Source organism: Vespula pensylvanica, chromosome 14 (genome assembly GCF_014466175.1).
Source record: "Vespula pensylvanica isolate Volc-1 chromosome 14, ASM1446617v1, whole genome shotgun sequence".
In the NCBI taxonomy this organism is placed as follows: Eukaryota; Metazoa; Arthropoda; class Insecta; order Hymenoptera; family Vespidae; genus Vespula; species Vespula pensylvanica.
This window is the reverse complement of record NC_057698.1, coordinates 301226-319906: the sequence shown is the minus strand read 5'-3', so window position 1 is coordinate 319906 and position 18681 is coordinate 301226. Positions and strand designations below refer to the sequence as shown.

The window sequence follows — 18681 nt, the reverse complement described above, 5'->3', positions numbered from 1 at the left end:
ATAAGAGAAGAATACCATCACTTAGGATTTTATAACTAGACACCGACTGTTTCAATAACTTTTACATTGCACACTGAATGATCTCAGCAAATCTATTAAAGATAAATATAAGAATACTTTTGAAAGTACTTCTTCAATAAGATTACTTTTATATTTATACATTTATTTATATCTCCATTAATTGAATTAAACAACGTTTTTAAAAGAACGAAGTAGTTATAGTAATAAAACAATAGTTTTAAGTAATCAATGTAAATGGTAATGGTAATCATGCGTAATTAACTCCATCTAGTATTAAAATTCCAAACTAGTTTTGAAAGTCGGTCCCCGACAATAGGCAAATTATGTATAGAAGCGTGTCAATAACGAGTTAGTTCCCGACGGTAGGCAAAGTATGTATAAAAGAGCGTTGTCGTGTAAACACAAATGTGTATATTGATTTGTGACGTTTTATCTATTATTTGGAAACAAGTTTCGAGTTCGGTTAAATCAGGTTCCATTGATTATAATCTTTGATTTTGTGCATTTTCTATATCACATTTTATTCATATAATATGTAGAATAGATATATATATATATATTTTTATATGCATGCATGTATATATATGTATATATATATGCATATATATATATATATATATACACACAGACACACACACAAGAAACAGTAATACATAATTCCTATTTAATAGCATTTGAGTATTTTGCTAATTTAATACAACAAGTATATATGAGTGAAGAGTAGAACACACGGTTTGACTTACCGCACAGCGTATATTCATGCGGATACTCTCTTTCCTATGACTACGCGTTTAAATATATAAAAAAATTCTGTGTAAGGGTATATTAGGTACGTACATTAAATATACTAATAAATATAAAGTATCGCTGATAGCTTAAAAAATTACCGAGATACTTTGTACTCCGCAAAAGGAGACATCTTAACCTTACCTGAAAGATAATTGATAATAAAAGAAGAAGCGTGTTTACTATTGTTCCCTCATATATATGTGTGTATATTCCATATATGTTTATGCGTATATATGTATATGCATATAGACGCACATACACATACGTATATAAAGAAGAAATACTTTCTCATATAACTTTTATAAACTAAAGCGTGTCCTTAAGGTCTTTGAAAGTCGATGAATCGTACATATTATTATATATATTATCTCTGAAAATGAAATCTCTCAACTTTCTCTAATAATTAGTTCTGAGGTTAACTGTATGTATATATACTGGCGTTCATTACGTAAAAGGTTGTCTTTTAAATCTGGAACGAACGAATCGGTGCGACATCAAAAAGGAGCCTGTAGATTAATTGCACTGGTAAATGAAAGAAGATTCCTTTTCATTAGGTTACGTAATGACGTCTCGTTACTCAATGCCGCGTACGTTCGATTATCTCTTATTGTTCGGATTTAGAGCACGCGTGGGCAAGATGTACTCATCTTTCGGACGCGCTATTCCATTCGCTTCCTCTTCCCTTTCACCCCTTCGTCCTAGAGCACGTTATTCCGTGCGTCATCGATCTTCCTTAAGACGTGCCAAATTTAGACAACCTCACGTATTAAACGCGCATCTTGCTTAAAAGGTGTATTATTTTCTCTATAAGTAAAATACGAGATTATTTAACTATCCGTTTAATATTGATATCCACCATTAGCAGCAGCATCACCGCCACTGCCAGAAGGATATCCACCATTACCACCACCACCACCAAATCCATTTGATGAGTAACCACCGTTACCACCGTTACCACCGTTGCCACCGCCGTTGTATCGTCCAAAGCCTCCTACATAAAAGTAAGAAATTATCTATTACGATAAGGACTGATATATTATTTTGAACGAATAAAGTATCTCTCAAATTGCAGTAGTAAGTAAACCGTACCATTTCCACCGTTTCCTCCGTTACCGCCGGGACCACCGGAAGAATAGCCGCCGTTACCACCGTTACCGCCGGGTCCACCGGAGGGATAACCACCATTACCACCATTACCGCCAGGTCCACCGGAGGGATAGCCGCCACCGTTACCGCCAGGCCCACCGGAAGGATATCCTTCGGCGTTCGCTTCTCCCTCGTACCTAATTTGAGGCTTAAAGCCTTCTTGATCAGCTTCGTATTCAACTATTTGTTTTCTACCGTCAGGAAGCAAAACGTTAAATTCGCCTTGGGCACGATCGCCATCTCTGCTCTCCGTGTGTCCAAAGTCAGCTCCAGATTGATCGTCTTTTACTTCATAAGAGAACTCGTACTTGGCAGGTTCCTAAAATAAAATTATATAACGATCGGTATGCTGAATGATCAGTAAATCAACGTGAATCAAAGATTCAACGCTCGGTTGATTTCTTTCTCATAAAATTTCAAGCTTACGTTACTTTCATCCTGTCCGTTGCCGTTGTAACCAGCTCCATTTCCTCCTCCATAGCCTCCATTACCTCCGTTAGAACCGCCAGCACCAGGAACACCGTAGGAAGAACTTGGTTGACCTCCACCGAATCCATTTCCACCTCCGGGAGCTCCGTAACTGCTAGAAGGTCTTCCGTTTCCAAATCCACCGCCGTTTCCACCTCCGGGTGCTCCGTAACTACTCGACGGCCTTCCATTGCCATTGCCTCCTCCGAATCCGTTGCCTCCGCCGAATCCGTTGCCTCCACCGGGTGCTCCGTAACTACTCGATGGTCTTCCATTGCCATTGCCTCCTCCGAATCCGTTTCCGTTAGCTCCTGGAGCGCCATAACTGCTAGAAGGCTTCCCGTTTCCTGAACCTCCACCAAATCCGTTGCCTCCACCGGGTGCTCCGTAGCTACTCGCTGGTCTTCCATTGCCGTTTCCACCGAATCCGTTTCCGTTAGCTCCAGGAGCCCCATAACTGCTGGAAGGTCTCCCGTTTCCCGAACCTCCGCCAAATCCATTTCCACCACCTCCAGGTGCTCCGTAACTACTTGACGGTCTTCCGTTGCCGTTGCCGTTGCCGTTGCCGTTGCCGTTGCCGTTGCCGTTGCCTCCACCGAATCCATTTCCACCTCCGGGAGCACCGTAGCTACTACTCGGTGGTCTTCCGTTACCCCTACCGTTTCCTCCGCCAAATCCTGGAGGACCGTATTCGCTGGAAGGTCCACCAAAACCACCTCCGTTTCCACCTTGACCACCATTTGCACCAGGAGGCAAGTAAGAGTTTACAGGAGGTTCTGGCCGTGCCAAAGCCAGACCTACGATGATGGTCGCTATCGCAAACTACAACAAGGGAATGGATATTTTATTATTGCTAATTTCAATCTAACAGAATAATGACATACTTAATCAAGTACTTGGAGACAACACGAGAGACGTAAGCGGGATAATGTGAAAAATTTTAATGATACGTAGAAATAAGGTTCATCGAATCTTAGAAAAATAGCTATATCCATCTCTACGATATCGTCTATGTAGAAATTGTAAAAATGCTCTGTGGACGATCGCTTACCTTGAACATTTTTATGGTAACGTATAAATCCGTGTTGAACACGTACGGATCCGTGGAATAACGAGCTCGATGGAATATCTTTCGTTTTCCCCTTTTGGAGGAAAACGTTGAAGTCTTCTCAAGACTATTTACTTTTCCAAGGGTGCTTTAGCACGTCGATGCTCCTAAGGCTCTCCCTGAGAGAGAGCCTCTGTCAGGATGGGGTAGCGATGAGTGAATGACAAACTTTGGTCTCTAATCCGGTTTATATATACCGAGACTCATCCGCGTTTGTGGATCATGGTTTGGTGCAAGCGGCAAGATTTACAAGGAGAATCGGTATAACTATGTCACGGTGGTGTATCGGTGCTCGGTGACGGTGAAGAAGAGTGGGATTAAAGATGCGAACCAGGCAAGCAGCCTATGTCCTATATCTTATGGATTACGAATCCCGTATCGTATCGTTACCAATCGATCTTACATATTACGTCTGCTCCAAGATCGCTTCGTTTTATTCGGATAATCGAGCATTCGAATGCACATAGAGTGTTTCAAATGAAACACTTGTACAGTGAAACTTCGGCTCGTCTTCATGCGATTACAAAATATTTAAGATAAATAAAGAAAAATATTTACATATATTTGTATAAAATGTCAATAACTATAAAATATACTTTTTAACGTAATGTCTTTAAGAGATTAATTAACTCAATGTTAACAATATCGTTAGCATTATTATTTGATAAAATGGACGCTGCGTTACGGAATATCTTTCGCACAAAAGAACGCGATTCGTAATTACATAAAATCGTGTAATTTCTTCTTTTTTTTTTCCTTTTTCTTTTTTTTTCAGGAGAAACATGTAACTTACGCGCTCAGTCACGCGAGATGAATCGTAAAAGAAATTGAGGGGAGAAAGCGCGACAGCATCCCACGAGATGTTTATGTACTCCGAAATATTGCACCACTTGAGATATCTCGATTACGGAAGTAATTATTAATACATCGATCGTATACTCCCATCTTACTCTGCACGATCCTATTAAGTTATCCTTCAATCCTTCTTACAAGCGTTATTTTCAGCGATTTATAAAAGAAATTTACGGTAAATTGTGCGAACGATATTTCATAATAACGTTCATTTTAAAACATATGCGATATATCTAAATATATATAATATATATATTTTTTTATAAGATGTAATAATTTAATTGTAAGACAAGGAAACCCGACGGAAGCCTCATTGAACTTAATATCCGGGATGGACTTACAATATCTTCGTCAAACGCTTACGCCCGAAGCATCGTTCAAGGGCTAAATCGTTTTTGGCAAGGAAGAAAGATCTTCCTTGCGTCTTGAAGGATTATTTCACAAGAGACGATGACCTTTGACTCCATGGACCATACGCAAGAAGGATTCACTTTCATAAAATAGATGTACGTCCAATTGAAATGGTTCGACTGTTAACTTTAAGATCCAAGTCACCTACTTTCGATTTAAGAGATCATTAAAGAGGAGGATGAACTCGATGCGTGTCGAATGCGGTAACAGAAGCGAAACATCGAAGCTCGATGTGCTAACAAGCAAGATTTCTTCTTCTACTTCTTCTTTTTCTTCCGTTTTCTTCGATTATTATAAATCAGATCGCTTCGAGTGTTATCATTGTCGAGACGATGCTCTCAAGCATGTACCTATGTCCGTCCCCCCTTTATATGCAATGTTTTTATGCAATCAGTGCTTCATGGTTGGTGGCAACGTAGGATGCTGCACGAGATAGGGATACATTATGCAAAGTTGCGTCATGGATTTATTGTAACAGTACTTTCATCGACTGTATAAGCGTGGAATAGTAGGATTCGTTGGTTTTTCTAATCGGTTCGACTTAATACTTGCCTATCTACCAATCATAATTTTTTTTCTATAAAAGTGATTTTTCATATATGCACATATGCGTACTCCGTATTACCGTTTCATTGGGTCATTCTATACTTTCATTCTAATTAATATAATATCCTATTAAACATTGTATAGAGGTCTGTTTAGAGAAAATTCTATTTCTTTCTTGAATATATCGATCAATAGAAATCATATTATTTCCTTGTGATAACTACATATATATGCAAAGGTCATACCCAAGGGCCACGCAAATCGTTATTCGAAGATCCGTTTTCTGTCAGTTAAAATGCGGAATTCATCGGTTAAATTTGCCCGCATGTCCAAAGCGTTTCACCACTTCTACTTGATGTGTGAAAGTGTTGCAGGACTTGCGTCGAAAGATGTGCGCTCATACTACAGTTAGGCAATACTCTCTTCACCTGATCCAATTTACTGCCCCTACATCGATCTACAGCTGCCTCGAAGAATTGCAACATCTCGTGACGCTGACGATGCAATGCGGTTATACGGTGTATATCTGTATTATGAGATGACGTATTGTTTGTTAGAATAATTTTTTCTACTACATATAGGAGTTACATCATTTAAACGATTATCGACGAGATTGTGTAAATACCAATTTATTTACAATAGAATTTATAAAAAATTAATATTATAATGAACTCACATGTACGCCATAGTTACATGTAAAAGACATCTAAACGTAAAAGACACCTAATAAATTATGATCACAGATATTTTCATAAAAAGAAAAGAAAAAAAAAAAAAAACTAACAAAATGAGCTAAGCTTGATCAGCAAGACTTTGATAAACGTACCTTTTTTTGTCAATATACGAAGATACCTATACGATACCTGAGTGCGTAGCGATATTAGATTATTGTTACATGCACTTCTGGATATTAATAGTATGAAAATATAATATTCAAATACGGCACGGAGACATTTGAAATGTCTCGATGAAAGAATATTTTTCATCAGGCACACTAACGCTTCCACGTTTGTTGACTAGTAAGGCTGTTTCGTATATGAAACGAAACGCAACACTCGCAATAACTAACTCCTTTAGCTCAGATTCTTATTAGCTTGGTAACATTTATATTATCGTTATGGAATAAAATCCGAATTGTACATCTTAGTACTTAAAAATATACTAAATTTTATTATCGCTCCCATCAAAGGCTCTATAAATATTTCTTCTTCGTTCGCCCACTCTTCGTCTGTTTCTAGTTGTAACAAGAATGAATGTATTGTGTTAAAACGTTGAAGGGTACATAATTTCAATGGTCTTAATGTTAATGGATGATACTTACTTGGTTTAACAGGTGCAGGCTTTGAAAACAAAGTCACGTGTTGTTTTTTCAATAACTTCTTCTCTAAACAGCCTAACTTAACCAGTATCTACAACAATAAAATTAAATGTTCATTTAATTAATGTTACGATTTTATAATTATCATTCAATTCGATATTACAATATTATGGTATTGAATGTCGTTTAAGCGACGACACACAAAAATGAATTTATTTATTAAATTAAGCATTTGACAAATACTTAATTTAATAACATATTATATTATCTACAACTGCTTATTTTATATCATTAAAATGAATATTCAAACCTCAACCAATTCGCGAGTATGGAACGGTTGTAAAGCTGGACTAAATCTATTTTGTACTTTGGCTAATATAACACCAGGATGTGTTAAACAATATGTTAAAACTGCTCCCAACATGCGATCCAGCACTCTACGATTTAAAACGCCATCTACGCGAATCCAGGGTTTCATGACTACCCTTATTTCCTCAGCAGTACTGAAATCATTAAAAGTACATTTAACACACACACACATGATTTTTTAATATGTACAATTAAATCTAAATATATCTTTACTCTATAATTAATAATATCTCGTTTACTCTTACGTAAAATCTAATCTTTTGGCAGATGTATATACATCCTTTTGTGGAAGCAAAGATATTCTCTTTCTCTGTAATCTTTTTGCAGCACATGCATTTTGTTCCTTTTCACTCTCACCAGAGAGACCTATAATTGTAGCATTTTGATCTGCAGTACCATTATCAATTAAAGACGTCTTTTCTTCTTTTTCTTCCTTTTCAAAGTTATTAATCATTGTTACATCTTCACATATTGATGATTCCAATGAATTTTTATTATGATCAATATCATTATCTTTATTATCATCACTATTAATTTCACCAACAGTTTCACTTTCCGTTAAGTATATACTACCTTTAGGTATTGGTAAAAGTGACTCTCTTTCCAAACGAAAAATCTTATAAGAATGTATCAACCAAGGATTTGCATAATGGTGATGTATGTATCGAGGCGTAGTTACACCAGAACGTAAAAACAAATAATTTTCAATTAAAAGAGAAACTATATCATACAGCTCATTTCCAAAGTCCTTTCGAAATTTTTGCTGAAATCATTTCGAGTTATAAATTATCATATCATCGCGTCATATGAACTTTTATTATTATATTAATAAATATTCTTACCATCAGTTCTTCCGAACTAGCTCCTATTTCTTTCTTTTCTCTCACAAATATATATATAGCATCAATTTTCGTCCAGTTATGTAATACTTTTCCTTGCATATTTTTCTTGAAATCGGTATATGAAGTATTGCTTTTCGGAAAAATTGCAAATTTATTTAATTCGTTTATGATTTCCGAGACAGTTTTTAATTTTAAAGGTAATATATCAAGCGGTACGGAATGGCTTTTAAAGTCTTCATAATCCTCACGATATTGCGCCTTTGATGATTCTAAGTAATAAAAAATTTTAAACATATTGACGACGAAATATTCGTGGGCGTGGTGACTATCAGTTACTGAGAGTTCATTCAGCTCCTCTCTTATCTTTAAAAGAGCTAATCTTGTATATCGTTTCTGAACGTCATTTGTGTCATCGACTTTGGCATTTGCATTTCCATAATTTTTATCCTCGGATGTACTACGTATTATATTACTTACACGAGTAAATGCATTATCGTATGTTTTTTTATATTCGATATTATTTTGACTCGCATTTTCTGGACTTATACTTTCATTTTCTGTAGACTTAGAGCTTTCAACTGAATTCTCATTCGAAGGCTCTGAATTTAATAAAGTTGCACTTTTAAAATTCCTTTCGTCGAAATTAACTAGGCACTTATTTAAATGTGTTTGAATATTACTTTGCGTCTGGTCGCTGGATGAATCCAATATGCTATATTGGTTATCATCATAGATTTTAGCTTTCTTTGAAGTTGGTTCCATCGAATCTATTTCACGATTATCAGTATATAATTTTTTCTTCAAACATTTCCTTTGTGATTTTTCTTTATCCATAAACATATCGGACGAGGAGTCTGTTAAATTATCAAAATTCTCCAAATTGTTATCTAACTTTTCTCCGTCTGTATTGTTTGACGTGGCTTTAGTTATATTTTCAAAATTTGTTGCATTATTTTCTTCATTTAGATCTTTCATACTTGGATCCTCAGTGTGTAAGTTTTCAAAACATGAATTCGTAAGTTTATCTATTCCACTAAGTTTTAATCCAGAGTAACCATACTTAGCAACTTTTCTTTTTCCTTCAGGACAAGAATTGTGCCCGTCGTCGACATCATTATTTATAACTTCTTCAGGACTGGATGACTCGTTAGCGCGATGTTCAACAATTGTGTCTTTTTCAAATATTGAAATTTTATTGATGTTTTCTATAAAATTCTTCTTTTTATTTGAATTGTCTTTGAAATAATCTAAACCATCTAAAATATCTTTATATCTTTGTGCAATTCTGAAATAAGTTTCATCCTTTTCTGTCAATCTCTGATCTAATGTAATTACTTGATCCGGTATTGCAATATCGAAATCGAGCTTATCCTGTGCCATAAAATCATGTATCATGGCAACAACCCCACCAGTAACCGGAATAATTTCAATACCATTGGAAGAAGCAACATTCTCCAAAGTGTTACTTTTCTTTGACTTAGAATACCATTGAATAAGTTTGAAGAAAGCATCATACGATTCCTTATATAAATCATACGGCCATTTATTTTGAAACTTGTAAATATAATTGGTACTAAACTGATACTGTGAACTACTCATTGGCATATAATTGGCATACTTCTTCGTTAGACACATATCATTCTTTTTTATTGTAACCATTTGATCGGCCCTAATTTTGGCCATAGCGTTTCGCAAAAGAACCTCTGGATACTGTTGATACACTTTAAATAATTGGTACGCCCAAGATCTTTTATCTTTTCCAGAACACATTGAACTATGAATAACAGAATTAATTGTAGCAGAATGTATATCGTTAATACATCGAATATCCTTAACAAAGCCCGGATTAAACGATTTAGTAGGGTATACCACCTTATAAAATATATTAAACTCTTGTACCGTTTTCGGTACAATGATAGGTTCGTTTGGCCCCATTTCTGAAATATCGTAATACTTTTTAGCTACGTAATCAACGAGATTTTTAAATATTTCAGCTATGCGTTTTTCATACGCGCAAGGATTCGGACATTCTTCTTTAATCTTCTCCGTGATACCACCAAATCGTTTATTAATGAAGAAATTTTGCCTTATCTCTTCTACTCCTAGAGTTACGCTATTAACTGTTTGTGGCTGTCTAAGCATATATAAAAGTCTTCTTTGACAAGCCCGGGATGTTTTATTATATGAACTAAGAGAATAAGAGCGTAAAACATCCCTGACCATATTAAATGTTACTACTTGTTTTCGAGGATTTGGACACAGATACATCATGGCGACTTTACATACAAGTAATATATTATCTTCGTGTGGTTGCCAATCGACACGCAATTTATGCATTAGTTGAAGCGCACGATAATCAATTTCATCATATTTCACACGTGATTTTTTTCCCTTCTTAGGTAAAACTCGTCTGATAAATGATTTCTGTTTTGACCTACGAAATGTTGTATATGTCTCGTGCTTTATGGATTTATTTGAAATTTCAGCAATTTTGTTTGATTGCGCTTTCTTTTTCAAATCAGTAGCACTTATAATAGTAGGTCCTGATACTTTCTTTAATCCAGAAAATTCGGTGAATTTGACAGGCGCTGCTTTTATCGTCGATAAATAAGCATCTCTCTTATATGTCATATTTTTATTTCCTAGATTTTTTGTTGGTTGATGTCGCGCCATGTAATTATTATTCCAATTCCAATTACGTTTCAAGTGTGCGAAAAATGCGGAATCGATACCAGCTGCACCTTTGTGATCTCCAGGTACTTTACCACTATCTAATTGTATAGCTTCTTCGGCAGAACGAGCTACTATCGTTTGTATCATGTCGCTCTTTTTACTCAAATCCTCTAATAATATATCTTTACCCTGAACTGCGAGCCTACCCCCTAGAGGAGTGTTAACACATATATTCCACATATCGTACCAATATTTTTCAACTATATACATTTCATTGAAATTATATTTTGTTACGGGGTACGTTTTTTCCTCAATTTTGTGATATCCAGGTGCGGACGAAGTTGTATCCATTAATTCACTTCGACGATTTACATAAAGAAATACCTGATCCTTTTCTTTTAATTTCTGCGGTCCAAACTGTATCAGTCCAATATAACATAATCTAGTCATGGTTTCGTGAATATCAAATATATACTTTCGTGCATGTAGTAAAGTATTACGAATATTAATTGGAAGATCCTTTACTAAATAGTGTTTTCTGATAGGATGATTCGTATAATATTCCAAGCCTGATATGATAAATGGGACACTATGGACTTTTAAAAAAATTGACAGAGGAATGCGTAACAGAACGTCACACATTAAAGTCCAACCTTTTGGCCAACCTGATATAACAAAGAATCGTGATATATTCGTAAATCTTGCTTAAGGGTACTGCATATTTTGCGCTATTCTTACCATTATGCTTTGGTAAAGGTGGCATAAACATCTTCCATCCTACTTCTGTGGTATAAATCTTACTCATTTCTTGAGCCAAGCTGTCGGTGATACTAAAATCATTAGCCCGCAACAGTTGTATTTGTTCATTTTTAGAAAGCGTTTCCTCTCCAGGATGTTCATAAACTAAATAATATAAAAGAACATGAAGTGCTTGCATACGGACAAATTTAGGACTATATCCAAGTCTTCGGGCTGCTTTCTAAGAGTAAAAAATAAAGCATTTATGTGCCTCCATAATTATAATTTTGAAGAAAGAATTACTGCATTCCATTTATTATTACATAAAAATACATTAACTTTGAAAACTTTTTTACTACATACCGGATCATATTTGGAAGTAGTTGGTATAGCCGATAGCTTTTTAGGCCTTTTATCATTTTTATTTGTATTGTCCAAATTATGTAAACGTGTCTTATCTATATTATTTTTGGGATTTGCTTTATTTTTTTGTGATCCCAACAAACAAAATTTAACTTTTGCTTGCTCTACAGCCGACTTTATTACCGTGTGATCTGTGTCAATATTGGGATCGCATATAAAAGTCAAGTGTTTTTCTCTACCATTAGCGCTAAGGGTTAACTTTATATTTTTTACCAAATTATCTTTGGCTAATTTCTGCAATAACCTGATCAAAGATTTTTTGTCTATTTTCACATCATAACCTTCCTTATCTTCTTCACCATTTATCATCTGAAATAATTAATGTGAATTTTAACTTATGATCATCGTATCATTGATTTGATATGACGTTTAACGTGTTTTATTGTTGTGATTTACCTTCATTAACTTAGTCATATCATCGATAACTTGGTGCTCCTTGACAGACTCAATAATCATATTTGCTCGCCTTAGTAATCTGTAAGTAATGTTAGATATACCTTTTTTCTCACTATTCTCAACGTCCTCCATGAAACCAAATATTTCATTAACTGGTTTACCAGTTCGCACCGGATTTTGCGCGACCAAGTTTGTTTGTATACTCTTATATATTGATACAGCTTTAAGATTATTCGAAATTTTGGATATAGCTGTGGAATGTTCAAAATTATCTTTTGTCTCTTCTGTTTTCCTTTCATCTTGTATTGCCTTTCCTTTATGTCTTCGCTCCTTTAAAAATTTTAAGTTCGCCATTTTTTCCGACATATTTAAGGACGTACATTTGTATCTGGTTTGAGATTTTGTAATACGATATTTCCAAAATATTTTACTGACAATATGAAATACTTTTTTTAATTCATCAATGTTAATACAACGTTTCTGCTCTTCACGATGAGAATGTCCAATTGTATTGTTATCAATAATTGTGGGATAATTTACTTTTTCTATAGTTTTAACTTGATGCATATAAAATTCATTATTTTCTTTTTTCTGTAAATCCTCTTCTTTTGGTATAGCTTTATCGTTCTTATTTGAGATCTGCTTTGTAAGTTCTTTAATTTTATATATTTCTTTTTGAAACTGCTTACTCATCATGCTACTTTTCTCAAACTTTTTAGATACATATTTCGTTACTCTTTGTCTACCTGCATCATTCATGTATGTTGCTACAATATTTACTTTCACTAAATTACGTAATATAGTTCTACATTGTAATTTCGTTAAACCCATATTTTTAGTTAAATTTCCTTGAGAAACACCATCGCTATTGCTCTCTTCTATCACATTATTAGCTTGCTTGAGATAAGGAACATTGTATTTGTGATCAGAAATATCTAATTCTGAAATAAGATAATAGTAATTATTCCAAATATGGATGAAAAGAGATTTATAATATTTTTTAAAACACTTCTAAAATCTCATTTGTACCGAATTGTTCTTCATCTTCGTGTATTTCATCTTTATTCCATAGTTCAGCAATATCAATGTCAGGAGTTATCAGTTGTATTACCCTTATCATTTTTTCCTTCGACGGATCATTCTTCCGTTGCCATTCCTTAGGTTCTGCATTTGGATACAGAGTTCTGTATGGTACCTTCTATTAATTAGTAATAAAGCTTAATTAAAAAAAACATTCATTTTTAAAAAGATTATTATACAAAAATGAATATACATTAATAATAAAATATTTGAGTTATAATAAGTTTCACTTACCAGATCTGTTTTGACTACTTTTTGGAAGAAAGATGTTTTAACTAATTTTTGTATAGAATTTTCAATTTGCAATTTTTTCTTTATTTCTTCATATTCAGCAATATAATTGTCTTTCATCTTAAGTATCTCAATTACCTGTTCAGCCAAGAAAATGATTTTTGGTTTTCTTTCTACAAAGAATCGTGGTAGATGTAGTAAGCTACCACTACAACTGTGACCTGAACTTTTTTGATGATGCATCTGTTTTGTGATCAATTTGTGACGAAGTAAAAACTTCCTATGATAAAACAAGGTTCTAGGATCTTCTTTCAGCAAGCTAAGACTAAGTTTTCCCTGTGTTACTTCTCCATGATAGCGCGATCTTCCAACTCTTTCAAGAAAACAATAATGCATGATACTTAATTCCAATGTAGGACATATGTTATCACCCATTAATGCATACTCTCTTGCATTTTGAGATGCAACAATAACCAATCTTTGACCATATTCTGTTATCGCCTGCTCTAAAGTATAATTTCGGATATCTGTAATAATAACTTTACGAGTATAATACGTCGAGCAAGAACCTTTAATTCCAGCAGCTTGATCGTATATAGGGCAATGAGGATAAATATCTTCTGGAACGTCATCCTTAAAAAACAATGAACTTAAATATAAAACTAAATAAAATTAATAAAGATTGTATTTATATCTACTTACTGGCTCAAGTATAATACCAAGATCTGGATCTACAAACTCGTAACGATCAAATATAACAAGCGGTTTTCTTGGCACTTCTAATTTGTAAAATGTAAATTCTTTAACTTTTACACATATAGACCATATTTGGATCATAAATGCTTGTGAAAATGGTAAAGAATCATTAAATCTATATGCCAAACGTAACCATAAAGCTGAAACAAGGAATAATTATTATTTTTTGTACGTATATATGTGTGTGTGACCCATGCATGCGTGGTTTGTGTATATATAAATAAAAAATATGTAAGAACAACATCGAAGAAATATTGATTTACCTTCTAAAGTAATACCATCCAAACCTTCCAATGCCACTTCATCTATCACAGAATCTATTAAATTAATGGGTGGAAATGATACCATATTGATTATGCCAGAGATTTGATTGAATGAATAAAAATATGTATTTTTTAAAGTCTACACACAATTAAGATTGTTATTATCCTTAATATTAGTCCACGTAATTTTCATTCAAAATATATATTGCAATTGAAATTGCAATGATTCGATTAAAAGTCAAAGAAATTCATTTTTGAAGTTTGTAAACTTGCGATCAATATAAAACGAAAAATAAAAAATAGAATAACTGTCGCGTTTCGACGGTCCTATGAATATAATTGATTATTTCACTTAATTAACGATATGACAATTAAAAAAAGAATTGACAAATAAACACATTGCACTATCTTTTGAATATAAATATATTCATCCTATTTCATATTTCCATTTAATATAAATTTCGTTAAATACTTTTAAAAATCAGTATCATTTCTACGTTCTGCAAGCCATTTGTTTACAAGTGCAATAGGCACGTGCATATTTAGTTTTAAGGCTGTACTCATTCACACGAAATTATGGCGAATCTCAATGACAAGATTATATCTTCTTGTTTTTCTTTTTTTTTCTATTAAAAAAGCGTCAAATCAAATATATTATATCTTATATGTCAAATAGATTATTATGTATGTACATCTACGCCCATTAATTCCTCATTTTGGGAATTTACTGTCCATGTAGTCAAATTTACTTTTTCATCGGTTAATACGTTATTTCAACGTTCCGATTAGTTCATGTATTTCACCGTCAGATCGTGATTTAATCCACAACTAAAGTGTCTACTCATATGATCACATAATCTATGTTTTATATCTATAAAAATTTAAAGAGCGCTATCTTCTTGTAATCGAATTTAATAATTAAAGTTTAAATTTTAGAAACAAATGTGATGAAATGTATTTTTATATGTATAATTTTTCTAATTAATTATCTTACTTGTTGTATCAAATAGGAAAATAATTCAAGAAGTTGTCTTACTTTTGAATACATTCGTAATGTCACTTTGAACATTATTACGTGTTATTGTATGTATAATTGATGATCCATGTCGGATACTAAATATTAAATTGAATAGAAAAAAGGAAATGATATTAAAATGGATAAAAAAGAGAAAATATTATCCGGAAATGTGTTGACGTACGTTCCTAGCGTAAAATCAAATTATTTAAAAAGAAACCTTATGTTATCTTAACCTTAGCAATCTTATATTTATTACATTTTGGAATACTTTTCTTTGTCTAATATTTTTAAGATCGACTAACGTGTATGTTTTAACATATTTTATTTAGGGCAGAACAACTTATTCAAAATAAAGGTATTAAATATCAAACTTGGAAAGAATGGGAAGAATCCAGAAAAGTTTTACCCAAATTTGGGCAAAAACAATTTGAACCTAATAATTCTTGGTTAGAAAATATTCAAATTGAAAAGGGTATCAAGAATTGTAGAGATTTATTGAGTATCGAAAGGGTAGAACGCATTTCTCAATTAGCAGTTGCAGAATGGTTACCTGAAAGAAGAAAGGCACAAGTTATTAAAAAATCTGGTCAGGACTGGGGTAATTTTGGTATTGAAATAAATAAAACGTTACTTTTGTTTCCTGAGGAGGCGTTACTTCTTCTAGAGATGGTATAGTAATTGATTGATATAAATCAATTAATCGTTTCTATATGAAAAATAAATAGAAATAAAAAAATAATTTGAATTGTTTGTATTTCAGAACTGTTTGGAGCTTACATGGAATGGTGTAGCGTTATCTATTCAGCAAGCGTATGAAATTTTAATAGATGATACAGAATGTACTTTAGAAGAATACAGAGTTTATAGTCAATTAACTCGCTACGGTTACCATATACAACGGTTTTATTACAAGGATTCGATAAAAAATATAATATCTGACGAATTTGTTTCTTTAAAAAAAAAAGTTATTGTGGAACCCAAGAAAGGTTTGCGTATGAGAGACTCCGAACAAAGAATGGATCATGACACGAGCAATCAACTTAAAGTACTTGATAATACTAAAGGAGAATTAAATGTATTGAAAATAAATAGTAATGTACAGATTGATAAATCCAAAAAGATTTTAAGTAATACAATTGAAGAAGATGTACAAAACATTATCGAGAACATTAAAAGTGCAATAGAATGTACAAGTAATTCTACATCTCTTATATCCGAATATTATAATGCAAAATTAAAAAATGATAATATAATTTCTAATTCTGCAAGTTTAAAGAATGATCAATCCAAATTAGATTCAATGCATGAAGAAACAATAAACAAAGTAAACAAAGGTGGTAACAGTAAAACCAATCGCAATTCAAATGTTGAAATTATTTTCGAGGAGACCTTAACTGGAGGAGTAAAAGTCATGAAAGAACTTACTACTTGTTCAACGAAGACTAGCACTCCTGTACCAAAATGGCTGGATTCACGTATACAGCGTAATGTAAAATTACTCCCAAAGAGAACTGATATATTGGCAGTTAATAATAAATCTGTATCAGCAAATATTGATCAGAATAACTCTCTTAAGAGGAAAGAATTACTATCTTGTAGTAATGATTTAAAAAATAAGAAATCGAAATTAGAGGTATGATATCTATAGAAAAATTTTGCTAAAAGCAGAGAGATCATATGAATTATTTTCAAATAACTAAGCATGTTCTTAATAAAAATCATGTAAATTTTATTTTGAATAGGTGATTGAACTTTCTGATGATGAAATTCAGATAGTTGTTCCTACTCTAACAAGAATAGAGATGCTTGAGTTACTACCAAATATTGCTTCTCAATCAGTTATTATACAACAGATTTCACGTAACTATATACCTCATACAATAAAGCTTCATAAAGATATTTATCGGTATGAAACAAAAAGATTAAGAAGTTTATCAGAAATTGACAGTAAAATGCGCTCGAAACATTCTAAACAAAATTTACAAGAAATACCACATAGCTCTAGTACCAGTTCACAGGCTAGTAACAAAATTATACAAAGGAACTACTTTATTCCTCTACATAATCAAAGCATGCATATAAACATCTGTGATGTTGTTTTACGTGCATTGTATTTTACACAGTTAACACAATATTCAAGATTTGAATTTTTCCAGTTATCCAATAATAGATTACCATTTTACCGTCAAGCATACTGGCACAATAGAGGTACAATTATTCGAGAGAACCTACATCGCAATAATTCTCATGCCTTCATGTTTGGAAATTTAAGACATTTCAGAACTTTTAGGAATACTGTACAACAAAACAGGTACTTTTTAATTAAAATATATCTAATTAGAAACATTATTTTCAACATATCTTACAATATAATTTTCAATCCATCGATTTATCATTTTTTCCTAGATCGGTCAATGCATCTGTGGCAAATGTTAGAAGTGAAAAGAATGAGTATCAATCATCATTCAAAGTTTTACCAAATGTCACTTCGTGGAAAGAGTTAAAGAAGAAATGGCACGATGAAAAAACAATTACTATAGATGACGAAGATTGTGTTAATAACGAGAACTCTGAAATCACAGAAATAGAAATAGTTAAGAATCATATTCCTCCTCTTATTGGTCCGTATAATGTATCGAGTCTTACAGAAACTTATAACAAGCTTAGGATAATAAAAAATGCACCAGAAAAAATAGTTAGAAGAAAGAGAAGCGAATTGAAAATATCGTATAATGTTTACTCGAATACTCAACATTATAGAAAAGGCAATCCAGGCGAACCACTTTATCGTCTGGTTGTCATAAGGTATTATTTATTTCGAAATTCATTACAGACGCATTACTATATATAACAGACATATTATTATTTATTTTAGACAGAAAGAATGTCCATTTTTCGAGCCAGTAGAATTAAATCGTTTGCAACAAGATGCTAAAGGTACGGCGATAATGTTCGCCATTGTATCAATGTCGATTTCATATATTCAACCAGGTATTATTTCAATCCCATTCTTATCGTAATATCTAATTAAGATACGCTATACTTATATAATGTTAACAATATATAGTAGATTTCAATAAATAAAAAAAAGATCATTTTTGCATAATTTCTTCGAAAGATTGATTGTAAGATTTATTGTTAGTAGTTATACCTTTCTCTCGTAAGATGACATCACGTACAAAAAATGATATAGCGGATTGTTAATTCCTACCTTATCGATCTACCTTAGAAAT

The 18681-nt window shown here is 33.0% G+C and overlaps 3 protein-coding genes and 1 long non-coding RNA gene across 6 annotated transcripts; 2 read left to right on the top strand and 2 right to left on the bottom strand.

Annotated features, from left to right (window-relative positions):
• Window positions 1–759: 759 nt before the first annotated feature.
• LOC122634099 lies at window positions 760–2020 on the top strand. Its single transcript, XR_006328305.1, has 3 exons — window positions 760–850; window positions 1673–1811; window positions 1883–2020. It is a non-coding gene; the product is annotated as an uncharacterized LOC122634099 (long non-coding RNA).
• Window positions 1314–5843, bottom strand: LOC122634098 (pro-resilin). Of its 2 annotated transcripts, XM_043822690.1 has the most exons (5): window positions 3476–5843; window positions 2778–3246; window positions 2383–2660; window positions 1900–2275; window positions 1314–1801 (listed from the first exon to the last, which is right to left on the bottom strand). In XM_043822690.1, exons 1-5 carry the CDS (start codon window positions 3482–3484, stop codon window positions 1650–1652), a joined length of 1284 nt encoding a protein of 427 aa, XP_043678625.1. In that variant the 5' UTR covers window positions 3485–5843; the 3' UTR covers window positions 1314–1649. The 2 variants fall into 2 exon arrangements, with proteins under 2 accessions (XP_043678625.1, XP_043678624.1); XM_043822689.1 differs by having other exon boundaries at window positions 2383–3246.
• Window positions 5844–5954: 111 nt separating this feature from the next.
• On the bottom strand, window positions 5955–15156 carry LOC122634097 (general transcription factor 3C polypeptide 1). Its single transcript, XM_043822687.1, has 12 exons — window positions 14431–15156; window positions 14114–14307; window positions 13415–14044; window positions 13130–13298; window positions 12101–13041; window positions 11645–12013; window positions 11282–11522; window positions 7871–11208; window positions 7274–7791; window positions 6970–7162; window positions 6663–6750; window positions 5955–6575 (listed from the first exon to the last, which is right to left on the bottom strand). Exons 1-12 carry the CDS (start codon window positions 14513–14515, stop codon window positions 6457–6459), a joined length of 6885 nt encoding a protein of 2294 aa, XP_043678622.1. The 5' UTR covers window positions 14516–15156; the 3' UTR covers window positions 5955–6456.
• Window positions 15157–15345: 189 nt separating this feature from the next.
• On the top strand, window positions 15346–18667 carry LOC122634189. 2 transcript variants are annotated; one of them, XM_043822884.1, is made up of 7 exons: window positions 15346–15625; window positions 15778–16117; window positions 16209–17081; window positions 17191–17759; window positions 17855–18253; window positions 18324–18439; window positions 18594–18667. In XM_043822884.1, the coding sequence occupies exons 1-7, from the start codon at window positions 15585–15587 to the stop codon at window positions 18650–18652; spliced, it is 2397 nt and encodes a 798-aa protein (XP_043678819.1). In that variant the 5' UTR covers window positions 15346–15584; the 3' UTR covers window positions 18653–18667. The 2 variants fall into 2 exon arrangements, with proteins under 2 accessions (XP_043678819.1, XP_043678820.1); XM_043822885.1 differs by lacking the exon at window positions 18594–18667 and having other exon boundaries at window positions 18324–18554.
• The last annotated feature ends 14 nt before the right edge of the window (window positions 18668–18681 follow it).

Excerpts from the sequence above, each read along its gene's own strand:
- LOC122634098 (XM_043822689.1), bottom strand. Across the intron at positions 2,276-2,382 it reads ACGGACAGGATGAAAGTAAC|GAACCTGCCAAGTACGAGTT; the intron begins GTAAGCTTGAAA and ends ATTTTATTTTAG. Across the intron at positions 1,802-1,899 it reads CGGAGGAAACGGTGGAAATG|GAGGCTTTGGACGATACAAC; the intron begins GTACGGTTTACT and ends ACTTTTATGTAG.
- LOC122634097 (XM_043822687.1), bottom strand. The coding sequence starts at position 14,515 with ATGGTATCATTTCCACCCATTAATTTAATAGATTCTGTGATAGATGAA. Across the intron at positions 11,523-11,644 it reads CTACTTCCAAATATGATCCG|AAAGCAGCCCGAAGACTTGG; the intron begins GTATGTAGTAAA and ends TTTTACTCTTAG. Across the intron at positions 7,792-7,870 it reads CTAGTTCGGAAGAACTGATG|CAAAAATTTCGAAAGGACTT; the intron begins GTAAGAATATTT and ends AAATGATTTCAG.
- LOC122634189 (XM_043822884.1), top strand. The coding sequence starts at position 15,585 with ATGGATAAAAAAGAGAAAATATTATCCGGAAATGTGTTGAC. Across the intron at positions 15,626-15,777 it reads TTATCCGGAAATGTGTTGAC|GGCAGAACAACTTATTCAAA; the intron begins GTACGTTCCTAG and ends TATTTTATTTAG. Across the intron at positions 18,254-18,323 it reads TATCGTCTGGTTGTCATAAG|ACAGAAAGAATGTCCATTTT; the intron begins GTATTATTTATT and ends TATTTATTTTAG.